The 13,516-nt window shown below is 59.0% G+C and overlaps 3 protein-coding genes across 3 annotated transcripts; 1 reads left to right on the forward strand and 2 right to left on the reverse strand.

The window, feature by feature from the left end:
* Nucleotides 1-184: 184 nt before the first annotated feature.
* On the reverse strand, nucleotides 185-4,216 carry GNI_162960 (hypothetical protein; the record flags this gene model as incomplete). The annotated part of the gene is made up of 1 exon (XM_011134798.1): nucleotides 185-4,216. One exon carries the CDS (start codon nucleotides 4,214-4,216, stop codon nucleotides 185-187), a length of 4,032 nt encoding a protein of 1,343 aa, XP_011133100.1.
* An 844-nt stretch (nucleotides 4,217-5,060) lies between these two features.
* On the reverse strand, nucleotides 5,061-9,093 carry GNI_162970 (putative ATP-binding domain protein; the record flags this gene model as incomplete). The annotated part of the gene is made up of 4 exons (XM_011134799.1): nucleotides 5,061-6,136; nucleotides 7,189-7,770; nucleotides 7,899-8,916; nucleotides 9,031-9,093. The coding sequence occupies 4 exons, from the start codon at nucleotides 9,091-9,093 to the stop codon at nucleotides 5,061-5,063; spliced, it is 2,739 nt and encodes a 912-aa protein (XP_011133101.1).
* Nucleotides 9,094-9,121: 28 nt separating this feature from the next.
* GNI_162980 (protein kinase domain protein) lies at nucleotides 9,122-13,408 on the forward strand (the record flags this gene model as incomplete). The annotated part of the gene is made up of 1 exon (XM_011134800.1): nucleotides 9,122-13,408. One exon carries the CDS (start codon nucleotides 9,122-9,124, stop codon nucleotides 13,406-13,408), a length of 4,287 nt encoding a protein of 1,428 aa, XP_011133102.1.
* Nucleotides 13,409-13,516: the final 108 nt, after the last annotated feature.

Raw genomic sequence — 13,516 nt, forward strand, 5'->3', positions numbered from 1 at the left:
CACTTGGGTCCGAGTCCCCCACCAGCATTTCGGCGCGAGTCCGCCACCATCGCGGTGCAGTCAGCGCCCAGTGCAGTCAATCAGCGCCCAGTGCAATCAGTCAACGCCCAGCGCAATCAGTCAGAGCCCAGTGCAGTCAGTCAGCGCGCAGTGCAGTCAGTCAGAGGGCAGTCAGCCAGAGTGGTTACATGGAGCCGATCACGAGTGGCGTGACTCGGTGGTGAACGCAGTAGGTGTTGAATTGGTCATAGCAGTCGTCGCATTCGTCGAGGATATGGGTGGACCAGAAGCCGACGACCTTTTTGAGTCTGCGGAAGAACTCGTGTTGTAGTCGGGGCGAGGAGGCGCCGGTTCGAGTGGCGTCAATGCCTCCGTGGACGCCGCCATCAAATGTGGGGAACAAGCAATGGAGGAGCCCCTTGCGTCCGCTTTGAAAATATTCCTCGATCAACACCAAGTCGTTCAATGAGAACATGGCGCTATTATTGTCCGCAAGCCATCCCATGTGCGGCATGAACGGGTTCAAATAATCCATGACATGGGTGCAGAAAGTATCGATGCACTGCGAACCGACTCGCAAAACCAGGCCGCTCTTTCGCTGAGAGTCGATGTAAAAGCGCTTCAATAAATTCAGGTCGTGGCGCTGCTTCCAAATATCCAGTAAACATGGGTTCTGCCGCTGCAAAGTCAAGCGTACTGGTGAACTACCTGTGAAGTACCCGTGAACCAAGCAAGAGGGGGAAGCCACTGGACATACTTTGATGGCGGGATGCATTTTAGTGATATCGATCCAAGGTTGGTCTGCAACCTTTTTGAGGAAGCGGTAGGAGCCGGGTAGGACGTCGTAGGGTGTGAAGTCCCAGTCGGTGATGACTTTGTTAGGTATGACGTGTTTGTAGGAGGTGGAAGGAAAGCAGGCTGTGCAGAACGTCTGATTCGTGTAATGGCACCTGCGCCCCTGGCCCCCCCAGAAGGGAGAGAGCCGGCGTTGACAACGAGCACAGAGAGTGCCAAAGAGGTGACGCAACGAGCGCTCCGCATCAGCCGCAAAGTACAAGCGAAACAGTCGCGGATCTACCGCCTCACCTGAACCCCATCGGAACCCTCCCGAATGTCCACCGCCCGAAGGGCCACGACCCGAAGAACCACAAACCGAAGGACCACGACCCGGCGACCCCGTCAGACTTCGCTCCAGCGGCGACGAAATACCCTCCACTGACGGAGGCCCTGGGGGACGCGACTCCGGCCCTGGGGGACGCGACTCCGGCCCTGGGGGACGCGACTCCGGTCCTGGGTGCTGAGACTCCGGCCCTGGGGGCTGAGACTCCGGCCTTGGGGGCTGAGACTCTTGCACCAACCCCCCAGGCGGCAACACCTTCGGCGACAGCAACTCATCGGTGTGTAGGTCGTCCGGCGACCGTAACTCCTGTTCCATAAATGGCCCAGGAGGCGCGCCGGGGTGCGGCCGGTGTATCAAGTACGTCTGCTCGAAGGCCCCGTCGCAGGGTCCCCTCGGGTGCTCTGAGGACCGAATTGAACCATCGTCCGGCCGGCCGCCCTCATAGCTCACCCGACCCGAGGAGAGATACAAGTCGCAATCGGAGCGACTGCTCTTCAGCCCCTTACGGAACACGTCCAACTGACATGCGCGGCAACGCACAGCCGCCTCAGGACTCGGGCTGTGCTGAGTCCCACCCGACTGACTATCCACGGGCATCCGCCAAGCCCCGACCGGACTGGTCCCAATCGGACTGGTCCCAACCGGACTGGTCCCAACCGGACCAAGACCATTTCGACCATCGGCCAGCTGCCCGGCAGGCGGATCGTATGGGTGGTCGCCGGAGTCGGGAGGCCTTGCGGTGCGGGCCGTGCCGCATTCGCCATCCGAGCTTGACAAACCGGCCACGTCATCCTTGAGCGATTGTTGACCTTTGAATGATTCTTCATCTTTGAAGGAAGGCGCCGCAACCAGAAATGGGCCTCCTGAGCAGGGCGGGACCTCCTCCGCCTCCGGGCGCTCTGACTCCAACGGCTCTCGGTCCAGGCTTCGGTAGCGGTCCAGGAGTTCCGGTTCCCGGTCCAGTGGGTCCAGAGGTTCTCGGTCCTCCAATCTCCGGTCTTCCAATCTCCGGTCTTCCAATCTCCGGTCTTCCAATCTCCGGTCCTCCAATCTCCGGTCTTCCAATCTCCGGTCTTCCAATCTCCGGTCTTCCAATCTCCGGTCTTCCAGTCCAAGTCCCCCGTCCTCTAGCCCCAATTCCCGGTGCTCGGCCTGTAGGGCTTCGGGTTCCAGGTCCTCGGGTTCCCGGGCGGTCATGGTAGTGCTTTCGTATCGTGCGCTGTCGAGCGTGCGGTGCGTGTGCGGGGTGTGGAATTCAGTGTAGGTGTCACCTTCACTACTGGTGGGTGAGTTCTCGTCCTCCTGGGGCTCCTCGTCGCCGGGATCGGGGGCGCGGGCGAAGGGCAGTAGTCGTTGCGAGTCGTCTGGGCGTCTGGGGGGTAGGATGGGACGGTAGGGGTCCCAGGCGCCCTTTCCGGGTACCCAGTCGGCCCCGTCGGCGGCGTCGTCAATGAAGTCTTCTTCTAAGGAGGAACCGGTAACCAGCGGCGGGGCCACAAGCTGCCGCACCGCCGGGACGGAATTGGCGCGAACACCCCCCGCCGCTCGCAGATCCAGCTCTGGTGGCTGCTCCGCCAAGTGCGCTGAATGCAACACCACACGCGATGACGTCGCGAGTTGCGTCCTCCCGGCTGGCTGAATGTACAACACCGGCACGACTCCACACGGCAGCGGGTCCGTGGAACGGCCACCCGGGCCATCTGGCACCGGAACATCGGGTCCTGGACTTCCAACATCTGGTCGGGGGACCAAGTTCCAGGCGGCGGCAGGTCCACTGCCGGGTCTGGCGATCTGTTTGGCAGGGATGAAGTCCTCGTCCTCCTCAGGCACGCACGCGGCGGTGCTGTGGAGGCGTGTTTTCCGCTTGGCACCTTCCGTCTTGGTCGCGACCGCTCCGGACTTGGTCGGGCCGGGACCCGGTTTGGGTAGTGAGGTTTGGCTCGGTTTGGGCATGGGGGTCTGGACGGCTTCGTTTAAACGGAAGGCGAGTTCCGAGAGTCGGCTGGGGGGCGATGATGTGCGCGATAGACCGCACTCGAGCGCCCCATTGGGCTTGACTACGACCGGCGGAGGCGACTGAGTTCGCATGGCGGCCTGTACGTGTGCGCAGCCGCCGAGTCTCGCTGAACAGCCGCGGAAGATACAGCGTCCGAACAGGCCTTTGGACTCACGCCCGCCTACGTGAGTGGGGGCGGTTACGTCGCGACCGCCGACGTGGACGGGGGCGGATAGGCCGACCGGGGCGAGGACGGGCGTAAGGACTCCGGAGCGCAAGGATCCGGGTTCGACACCTCCTGCCGTCGCGCCCGGTCTGGCTTGCTGCGGTCCGGTCGGAGCGGATCGGGACGGAGCGGATCGGGTCGGGCTAGCCGCGCAATAAAAGGCCGGCGAGCTACCGCCTTGGGCAGCGGCGCGAGGGGTAGCAGTAGAACCGTCGTGGAGCACGGTTTCGAGCAGCGTTGCAGCCGCGGCGGTGGAACCACGACGGAACGAACCACGAGCGGATTCAGGCGGAATCTGTCGCGCTGCTTTTGAAATGCTTCGTCGAAAGCCGACCGAGGCCGAGAACGCGGAGAAGCGCCGAGGCCGAGGTGTCGTTCGCCGCCGCTCCGACAATTCATCGTGCGACGACAACTTCCGCCGCCCGGCCGGGGTTCTCGCTGCATCCCAACACGACGGCCCTCCAGCACCCAATACCGACTCCTGCGTCTTCCACTCAGCCGGCCACCTGGGATCGCCAGGTCGCGGGTTCGAGCCGTTCGACCTGTCGTTACGCGTCCAGGACCCTCGTCTCGGGTTGTTTCGGGAGGACTGGGCGGACTTGGACTCCGTTCTGGACCCGCTCCGAGACGCTGACCGAGAACTCGACCTAGACTCAGTGGGTTCTTCTCCGCTGCTGCCCGACTTGTGCGACCTGGCAGAAGAGGATCGGATGGAGGAGGAGCGCACAGAGGAGGACCGTACGGACGACGAAGAAGAGGGCGGCCATTCGTCATCTTCCAGCTTGAAAGAGAGCGTCTTCTTTAGCCGCTTTGGGGGGCTCTGGGCGCGGAGCGCAGAGCGAGGCGAACAGGCCTCCGGCGCGGCGGTCTCCATTTATCAAAAATCGCGTGTCCAGCAGCCTGGCTTGGGTCGAAAGAGGCAAGTTGGAGGCCCGAATCCCAGGCCCGGGTCGGAGCCGCATTTTTTTCCATGACGGACTTGGCGAATGCAACGAGTAAATGTTCGCATCCCTACTGCGGCGTGCAAGACTTCTTGCCGGTGACCTGTGAGTTTTGCCGGAATGTTTATTGTGACGCCCACTTTCGACCTAGAGACCATGACTGCGACCACCAGTCACTCGCAGACCGCCAGGACGTGCGGGCAGAAGTGTGTGAAATGTGTGCACACACTGTTAAGTACACACCCGGAGACGCCAGCACAGCGCAGCTCGCAGTCAAACAGGCTTTCGAAAGACACCGAAATTCCGGAGAATGCGTCGCCTTCCAAAACAGGAATAAAACTTTCCAAGCATCACCGACCCACTGCGCCGTAAAGGACTGCAGAGAGACGCTCACCCTTAGTAACAAATTACAATGCAAGCTCTGTCACCAGTGGACCTGTCTTGGACACAGATTACAACAAGACCATGACTGCAAAGGAATAAAAGGCGGGTCCAGAACCAACGGCATTCTAGACCTACTGGGCTATCTCAAAAGTAAACTCACCCTGGAGTAGTGCTTCACCCTGCAGGTACACTCTGCATCAGGTACACTCTGCATCAGGTACACTCTGCATCAGGTACACTCTGCATCCGCGTGAAGTAAAATGCTACAGATTTGTTTTCGTTAGATTCAGCTGAATTGCGCAAGCTGGCGAAGAAGTAACAGTACCGTCAGTCCAGTACCGTCAGTCCAGTACGAAACGGAAGACCTCCACCATATAGCCTCTTCATGGTTTTCTAACGGCGGTTTTTGAAGTCGTCAGGTCGGTATTTGAGGTTTAGACGTTGGACTTGAAGGCAGGCTTGGCAGAGATCGGAGTTGATGCAGGGGACACCACAGATCGTGCAGCCGTGGGCTATGCCACGCGTTGTCTCGGTCGAACATGTCTGGTCTCGGATCTGATCCGGTGCTGGTGTGTGTGCGAGAAGTGCGCGACGAATGAAACAGGGGTCGATCATTTCAGCTTGTTTTATTAAGTGGCGCACATTCCCACGAAATGCATTTTGTGAGTATGGACATTCAGTACTGAAGTAGTCCAGCTTGAGGAAGTGGCAGTACATTACAACTTCTTTTTGACTGCTAAAGTAAAACGGCTTTATACGCGGGAGCGGGTCGACTGTAGGGACAGAGACTTCCGTAGGGACAGAGACCTCCGTAGGGACAGAGACCTCCGTAGGGACAGAGACCTCCGTAGGGACAGAGACCTCCGTAGGGACAGAGACCTCCGTAGGGAAGCGTTTCTTGGTGGCTGGTGAGAGGCGGCCGGTGATGATGCCACAGCAGCGTTTGAGTCGATTGATGTCTCCGCGGAGGTAGTTCATGAGGATGGTTTCAAGAGAGTCATCGGCGTTGTGGCCGGTGGCGATACAAGTGGCGCCCTGTTTTCTAGCGCCCAGTTCGAGTGCTTGTCGACGGAACACACCGCAGTGTAGGCAGTTCTGGCGTAGGCCTATGTATCGGACAATCTTGTCCATTGTCCAACCTTCAAAGAGGTCTTGGTAGCTCAGCACGGTGCAGGGTAGTTGATACCTTGCCCGGGCTTTTTCGACACACTCGAGTGAGAAGTCACGGTAACCGGCAATACCTTCATCTACCGCAAGCATGACCAATTCCACATCTCCGTACTCGTCCGGATACCGCTCCTTCAACACGACCAGACAGTGCAACAACGCTGAGGAATCTTTACCACCAGACACCCCCACGCAAACACGACTACCCGGTCTTAATAATTCATACCGACGCACTACTGCGTGCACTTCGTCCTCAAACACGCGCACGAAACATGACCGACACACTGCCTCTCCATTCCCACCTGCAACATTGTCATCACCAGACTAACGCTTACTCCGCTTTATATGAGGCACGCTCGTCCGGCACAACTCACATTTCATACCTTTTTTTACTCCCCCTTTAACCGCCTCCCCAAAAACCTCCCTCCTCTATTCATTCTCATTTAAACATAGGTTTAAGACATCAAGGTTATTGCGGGGTGGCTGCGGTTGCAGGATACGAATCGCACAGTGAACCTAACCACTTGGTGAACCTAACCACTTGGTGACGGCCTTCCGCAGCTCTGCCGAAGCTCCACACTTTTCTGGCACATTAAAATAGGACGTGAGCTCGGTACCAGAAGCTGCGTCAAGTCGCCACTGGGATCGGTTATGTTTCAATTCGTCTCAACCGAATCCGTCTCGACCGCCGCGGCGTCAGCTGTTGGCTGAAATATGAACGCTAACTAACTAGACGGAGCAATGGACGACTAAAAGGACGTCTCCGCGTGCCCTCTAAATCTATAGCTTGCTCGTCAGTTGCCCACCGCCGGCCGGATGAAGAAAGAGATATAGATTTCGGTCCTCATAGGTTTCGGTTTCTAGCACTCGGGTAGAGACCAGCGGCGGGGCCGTCGGACGGATCAGGCACCGGTCGTCGTCAAGCGGTATCCGTGTCCCTGGACCAAGACACCTGGACCAAGACCCCTGGACCAATACCCCTGGACCAAGACCCCTGGACCAAGACCCCTGGACCAAGATCCCTGGACCAAGGCCAGTATCTCGGGGGAACGAGGCCAGTATCTCGGGGACAGCATTGGAATTTATAGCACTCGCAGGTTGTCTTGTTGGTCTCCGAGTCGCATGTCCGCGTCGGGCGGTCCCATGCCGTCGGGGGGAATCGAGCCCGGAGGGGGCAGAACTCCAGGTGGGATGGAGCCAGGTGGTGGGAAGGGGCCAGGTGGGAAGGCTCCAGGTGGAATGGATCCAGGAGGGGGCATCCCGGGGGGCATCATTCCAGGAGGAGGCATCGCTCCTGGAGGCATTGCCCCGGGAGCTAGGGCTCCAGGTGGTAGGGCCCCGGGTGGTAGGGTACCTGGAGGGGGTAGGGTACCAGGAGGAGGCATAGCTCCCGGCGGTAGAGGTCCCAAGGAGTTTTGAATACCAGGCATGCCAGGCATACCGCCGAGAGGGTGAAGTAGCCGGAGTTTACGGATGCTGTAGCAGAGGCTGGTGAAGAGGTTGTTCCATTCTTCTTCCAGAGCATTCTGGACCATACGGACGTCCATTTGAGGTTGCGTGTACCAGTCTAATGAGTCCTTGCGGAGTCGTTGTTTCTCCGCCACACGCCACTTGCTAATGGCCGGGTGATTCTTCTCGAAACTTTTCCAGGGCTGTTCCGGCCCCAATAATAAGGAGGAAGGCAACACCTGAGCCAAACACAACAGTAACCGCAACCTTCGCCGCTGGTTACGAGCATCCTTTAACAGACGTTTAAACACCTCGTCGTATCGTGACCAATTCGCAACCACCTCCTCGCAACTGACACCTGACTCCTCTGGTGGGTATAGACACTCAGGAGTCAGCAAACGCCGCTTCAATGCGCGCTCAAGGTCCACAGTGTCACGCAGCCTCTGAAATAATGGCGCCGGATCCTCCACCGACACTTGCTGGATGTCTACAAAACAACGGTGGGATCGCAACTGTGTGTTTTCACTCTGTGATTGCCACACGCGTGTTGCCACGCGCGTGTTCCCCACACGCGTGTGTGTGTGTGGCGGCGCAGATGTGTGCAATTGTGCTTACTGTCGTCTGCGGCCAGTATTTCCATCAGCACGTGGAGCACGAGTCTGCCGAGGCCTTGCCGCTGTCGGTTGGGGAAGAGGAAGAACTGGGAGATGCGTATACGATCTTTGGGCATCGAGAAGAACTGGAAGGCGGTGATGAGTCCAAGAATTTCCATTGGTTGGTTGGGATTGTTGATGACTTCGTTAAGGAGCTCATCTTTCAGAAGTCTGCCCATGGCGGTGGGTGCTACGTTGCTCCCCATCGCGGTGGGTGCTACGTTGCTCCCCATCGCGGTGGGTGCTGCGTTGCTCCCCATGGCTGCTGCGTCGCTCCCCATGTCCTGCGTTGCGACAAGTTGTTTGTGTCTTAGAAGGTCGTCCGAAATAACAGTTAACGGTGACGGGTCAGTGAAGAAGCGGAAGACGACGAAGACCCGCCAGCGAGATTCTAGTTCGACAGGTGAGAGAGCGTCTATGTAGAAGTGCATGAACCATTCGATACGTCGGTGAAGTTTGCCGAAGCCTGAACCTGTGTTGGGCTTGATGGGGGTGGTAACTTCGGCTAACCAGAAGCGATTTTCGCCGCGTCCTCCGTAAAATTCTAGGTCTCCGGTCCCTACGACCGCACCCGGAATGGCCGTGTACGGACATTCGCGTACTTCCTTGAATGGGTCTGCTGGCATAGTCTCGTCCACACGGTATCGTTTCGTCTGCGGCTCGAAGGGCGTATCTGCGAAAGCAATCATTCGCGTACCCGCAATTGGAATGTTCGTTATCAACGTGGACAACAAAGACAAAAAGTCGATGTCTTCCGCCACAAATCCACCTGGAAACTCTTGCTTCGTTGTCAACAGACCCAACACCCACTCACTACCAAACTCAGACAAAGGCTCCGTCCCCGTTGTAAACGCATACGCCTCAAACGTCGTCGGAATGTAGCAGATGTGCACACGAAAGTCCGCCGGCCAAATAGGCTTCACCGAAGGCAGAATGAAGTGGTGCACATACTGCGCCGGAATGCCTTCATTATGCGGCGCCTACCATACATTGTTTAACACACCCTTCTTTCAAACACACTTCTTTCACAGGCGCGCGTCAACACACAGCCACATGGCTCGCGATGACACACACGTGTGCGGACTAACACTTACTGCAATAAAGTCTTCAGGGCACAAACAGGGGTGGAACCTGAAGTGGTGTGCAAGCTTGCTCATCACGCCACACGGGACGGGCGAAATATAAATGGTGGAGTTGCAATCTCCGCACCTACATCCGTCACCACTGCTGCCGCCGCAGGTACCAAGACTCACTACTGCTCCGGGCTGCCTCCAGAATGTCCGGCCGCCGGAGGCCGAGCACGGAGACGGCACTCCGGATTTGAACGGCAGGAATAGGGTTCGGCAGGTGAGCACTCGGCACTTGACTACACAGCACCTCGCGGAGGAGCAAGAGTCGCCGTACACCGCGCGGTCAGGCCAGTCCGGCGGCCTGGAGGCCAGCGGCCTCCGCTTCCGTGGGGGGTCTAATACCGCTGTTTCGGTGGCTCAGAGGGCGGCGCAGGTGGTCGCAACCCCTCAGTCGCCTGCTCGACCCACGGCGCCGCCCGACAAGGGAGGGAACGGCGTGATTCTTTACCCGGACGGGTCGGCGTACGCTGGCCGCGTGGTGGCGGGAAAGCGACACGGGCGGGGTACGTTTATCCACGAGGCGACGGACGTGCAGTACGACGGCGAATGGTTCGAGGATCTGTGGGACGGCGAGGGCCGGCTGTACAGTGTCCGCGACATGACCGTACTGCACGGTCTCTGGAGCCGCGGCGAGTTGCTCGACCAGGGCATCCGTCGCGACCTCGCCTGCGGTTGCACCTGGGCTGAGGAGTACTGCCGCGGTGTTCTCGTCAACCACGCACTGGTCGCCGTCCAGGGGGAAGCCGACGCCGACGACAGCTCTTCGGAGTCTTCCAGTCGCGACACCCGCCTCCCCGAACCGCAATCTGTCCGCCACCGTACTGGTTCCCGCCTGGGGTCCGGCCCGGGCTCCGGCTGCTGCCAGCACCAGGTCGTGAGCCCGAATCCCGGCTCTGTCCTGCACCCAGCCGCACTCCCAAAACACGGCTCCGCCCAATACCTCAGCTCCGGAGACCCGAACTTTAACACGTATCCCGGCTCCGGCTCCTCCGCCGCCAAGTTCGTCAGCACCGTAGAGGGCACCGCCGCGCCGACGAACGGCTACGGACCCATCTTCGCCAACCTGGACGGCAAGGGCGGAGGTATCTCGCGGCTTTTTCCCTCGCGCTACTCCGACACCCAAGACAGTGGGTCACAAGCCCGAGGGTCGCAAGCCCGAGGGTCGCAGGACCGAAGGTCTGGTCAAGAGAGCTGGGGTTCAGGTGAAGAGGACCGCGGTACACAAAAGCGGGAGCCGGGTGCAGAAGACCGCGGAAGAGACTCTGTTTCGCAAGACCTTCCGTCACAGGGCGACCAGGCCGGATCGAGTGCTTTCGGTCGTTTCTCTCAGAACGCCCAGGATGGTCGGAAGATTCCGCCGGGTCGTGAGCGCCGGGGGGTCTTCCGGTCGCAGAACTTTCTCTGTTACACGCGTATGAGTCAGAGCGAGGGCGACTCGCTCGAGCCCGGGGGGGTGTCCCCCGCGCGCGCGGGTGCACACACGTGTGCAGGGCACGCGTGTTCGGGGCAAGGAAGCAGTCTCTCAGTCCAGCAGTGCGCGACCGCGGCGGGTACGACGACGGCGGCGGGTGCGACGACTGCGGCGGATGCGACGACCGTGGCGGGTGCGACGACCGCGGCGGGTGCGACGACCGCGGCGGGTGCGACGACCGCGGCGGGTGTGACGACCTCGGCGGCAGTGTGTCCGTGCCAGATGGACGCGAAGAGCTTCTCCAAGTGGCTCAAGAGTTTCCGGCCGTGCAGCCGCGAGGTCGTTGCCTACATGGCGGCGCGCAAGTGGACCTGGCGCGACATGGAACGCGCACTGGCTGAGCCCCGCGGCCGACGACCAGCAACCAACGCGAGACGGAGAGATCCACCGCGCAAAAAGCAGGTGGTTTTCCGTGCCAGCAGCAAAGAGCCGAACAGCAAAGACAAGAGCAACAAAGACCGTGCGTCGGACTTGGTTGCAAGCGGAAGCAAAGAAGCCAGCGGCCAAGCTTTGGCGCCCGTGAGCTCGGCCATGAAGGCGGTAGGCAACTTGTTGAGAGTCGTTCTCTCTGCCGGACTCCCCTCCGGCCTGCCGAAGCGGGTAAATTTCCCAACAGGGCTGCCAAGACACAAGTCTCCAGTTTCGTCGTTGAGCTACGACAGCCGCGTCGTGAACTTCACCGCAGCCTCCCGCGCAGCCACGTCTTCGGCGGACAGCGGCCGAACCAGCCGCTGGTCAACCGGGGCCGCTGGGGCCACGGCCACTGGGGCGACGGCCACTGGAACAAACTGCCTAGGGACTAAGGCGTCTGAGACCAACACTAGACTGCTTTCGGCCAAGACCCACACCAGCGTCGCTGAGCCTGGCGATGGGAACCGGAGTCAAGATCGAGCGCTCGCTGAGTCGGCGGTGTCTTCGTCCTCGTCTTCTGCGAGTAGCGCGAAGACGGACGAGTTATTACCGAGTCCTGGTTTGCCGTTGGGTATCCGCTTGGAATTAGAACAACTACGTGACCAGATTCGACGGTGCGGTGCGGTCCCGTTGGAGGGAAGTGGCTGTAAGTTATCTGGTTGTAAGTTATCCGGTTGTAAGTTATTTGGTTGTGGGCTACCGAGTGAGAGTTTCACTTCGATCAGTTCATTGGTACGGGAATTTCTGATACCTATAGAGGAGTTGAAGTTTGAGGCGTTGTTGCCAGGTGCTACGAGCTCAACATATCGAGGTTCATGGTTGGGCAAGACAGTTGCCATTAAGGTTTTTACGGGCAAGCTGATTGATAGTCATGCTTGGGTACAGTATTGCAAGATGCTAGCCGCACTGGCACACCCCAACCTGATCCAAGTGCTAGGCGTTGCTATGAAACCCCCCTTCCTATGGTGCGTTGTGAGCGAGTATCTTCACAAAGGCTCTCTCGCCAACCTCTTTCGCCAACCTCAAAGTCGCGACATGCCCTGGGGCCCAGGACGCAATAACGAATGTATCATCTTTTGGCAACGAGACCACCCCGACAGGGGTTCCCCGCGGTTGCTCGACCGCGAGGGAGGAAGCGGCGCCGAACCCGGTGGTGGCACCGCCCCGAGCGAAGGCGCTGGCTCCTCCCCCGGCGTAGTCGGTAACGGAGTTGCAGCTGGAAGTGGCGTGGGAAGCCGCATTGGCACTGGCCGTCGTCGAAGGTCCGGGTACCTGCCTTCCTTGTTTTGGGGGCCTCGCACCAGTGCCACGTCCCGGACGGTGCCCATACAGAACATCTGTTCTGGCGCGTCGATGCCTCTAACCTTTTGCGAGGCCGATCCCTGGCGCGAAGACTTGTCGGTACTCGCGGCGGGTGGGCTCTCAACGGCCAATGCCTGCTGCCACCGAGACTACCACCTCGACCTTCTCATACGGCTCTTGCTCAAGAAGAAGACGCCCCTCCCCCCACCGACGGTCCCGTTAGTCCCGTCGGTTAAGCCGTCCATGGGCTTCTGCGTCTCGCCTGTACCAATACTCACCAAACCATTTCTCGGCCCGAGGCAGACCGCTCCAGGTCACGGTCAGGCCGCCCCCCCAGGGCCCTCGGGTCCTCCAAGACAGGCGGCTCCCCTAGGGCAGGCTCCAGGTCGTTTGAACACAGGTAGCCAGCAGGTACTTAATGAGCACCGCAGGATAAAGTCTCTGCCGCCCGCAGCGCAAGCGCCCGCAAAAACCTCCGTGGCCTCTTTGAACTTGGATACTTGCGATATCATGCTTATTTTAAAGTACACTCTACAGGGTCTTATCTACCTACAGAGGACCGCAGGACGAGACGACCCGCAAGCCGGAGTCTCCTGCCACGGGAACATAAAGCCCAGCAACATACTGCTCACCGACCAGCATGAAGCAAAGCTCGGCGATTACTGCGAATACATGATTGAACGCGCTTTCCAGCCCGTAGTCCTGGATTTGGACGAATCGGTACCGTGTCCCAAATGTGCGCTACAAACACGCACACTTCAGCTCGTGCCTACGGTTCAAAAACGGGAAAGTATACATTTTCTAGCTCCGGAATTTTTGAGGAAACCGATCATCTGCAAGAGTAACACTGTCGAAGCAGACATCTACTCATTCGGGCTGACAACAGCAGCTGTTCTTTTGAAGAAAATTCCATACCCGCAATTGAGTCCTACGCAGATCCGAGTGGTTCGCGGATTCAGCGATGTCGCGCCCGAAATCATCCAAGACTTGGATAACGGTTGGGAACCGATAAAGTCTACCATCATACAGTGCATCCAGCAGGACCCGTCAAGAAGATGTTCCTGGAAAGTTATCTGTAACCTTCTTCTACACTATAAGCATACGGCCTCAGCCATTGCAGAAAACGCTCTTATTTCCTTCCTCACGGGAAACGAATGACGCTCTTATCCTCGGGTTGTTTCCCCGAGTTATTCAGACAATGTTCCTCGCACATTGTATCCCCCCGGACATTCTATCCCCCCCGGGCATTGTTCTCCCCCCCCGGGC

Source organism: Gregarina niphandrodes, assembly GCF_000223845.1.
Source record: "Gregarina niphandrodes unplaced genomic scaffold scaffold00051, whole genome shotgun sequence".
NCBI classification, from domain to species: Eukaryota; Apicomplexa; class Conoidasida; order Eugregarinorida; family Gregarinidae; genus Gregarina; species Gregarina niphandrodes.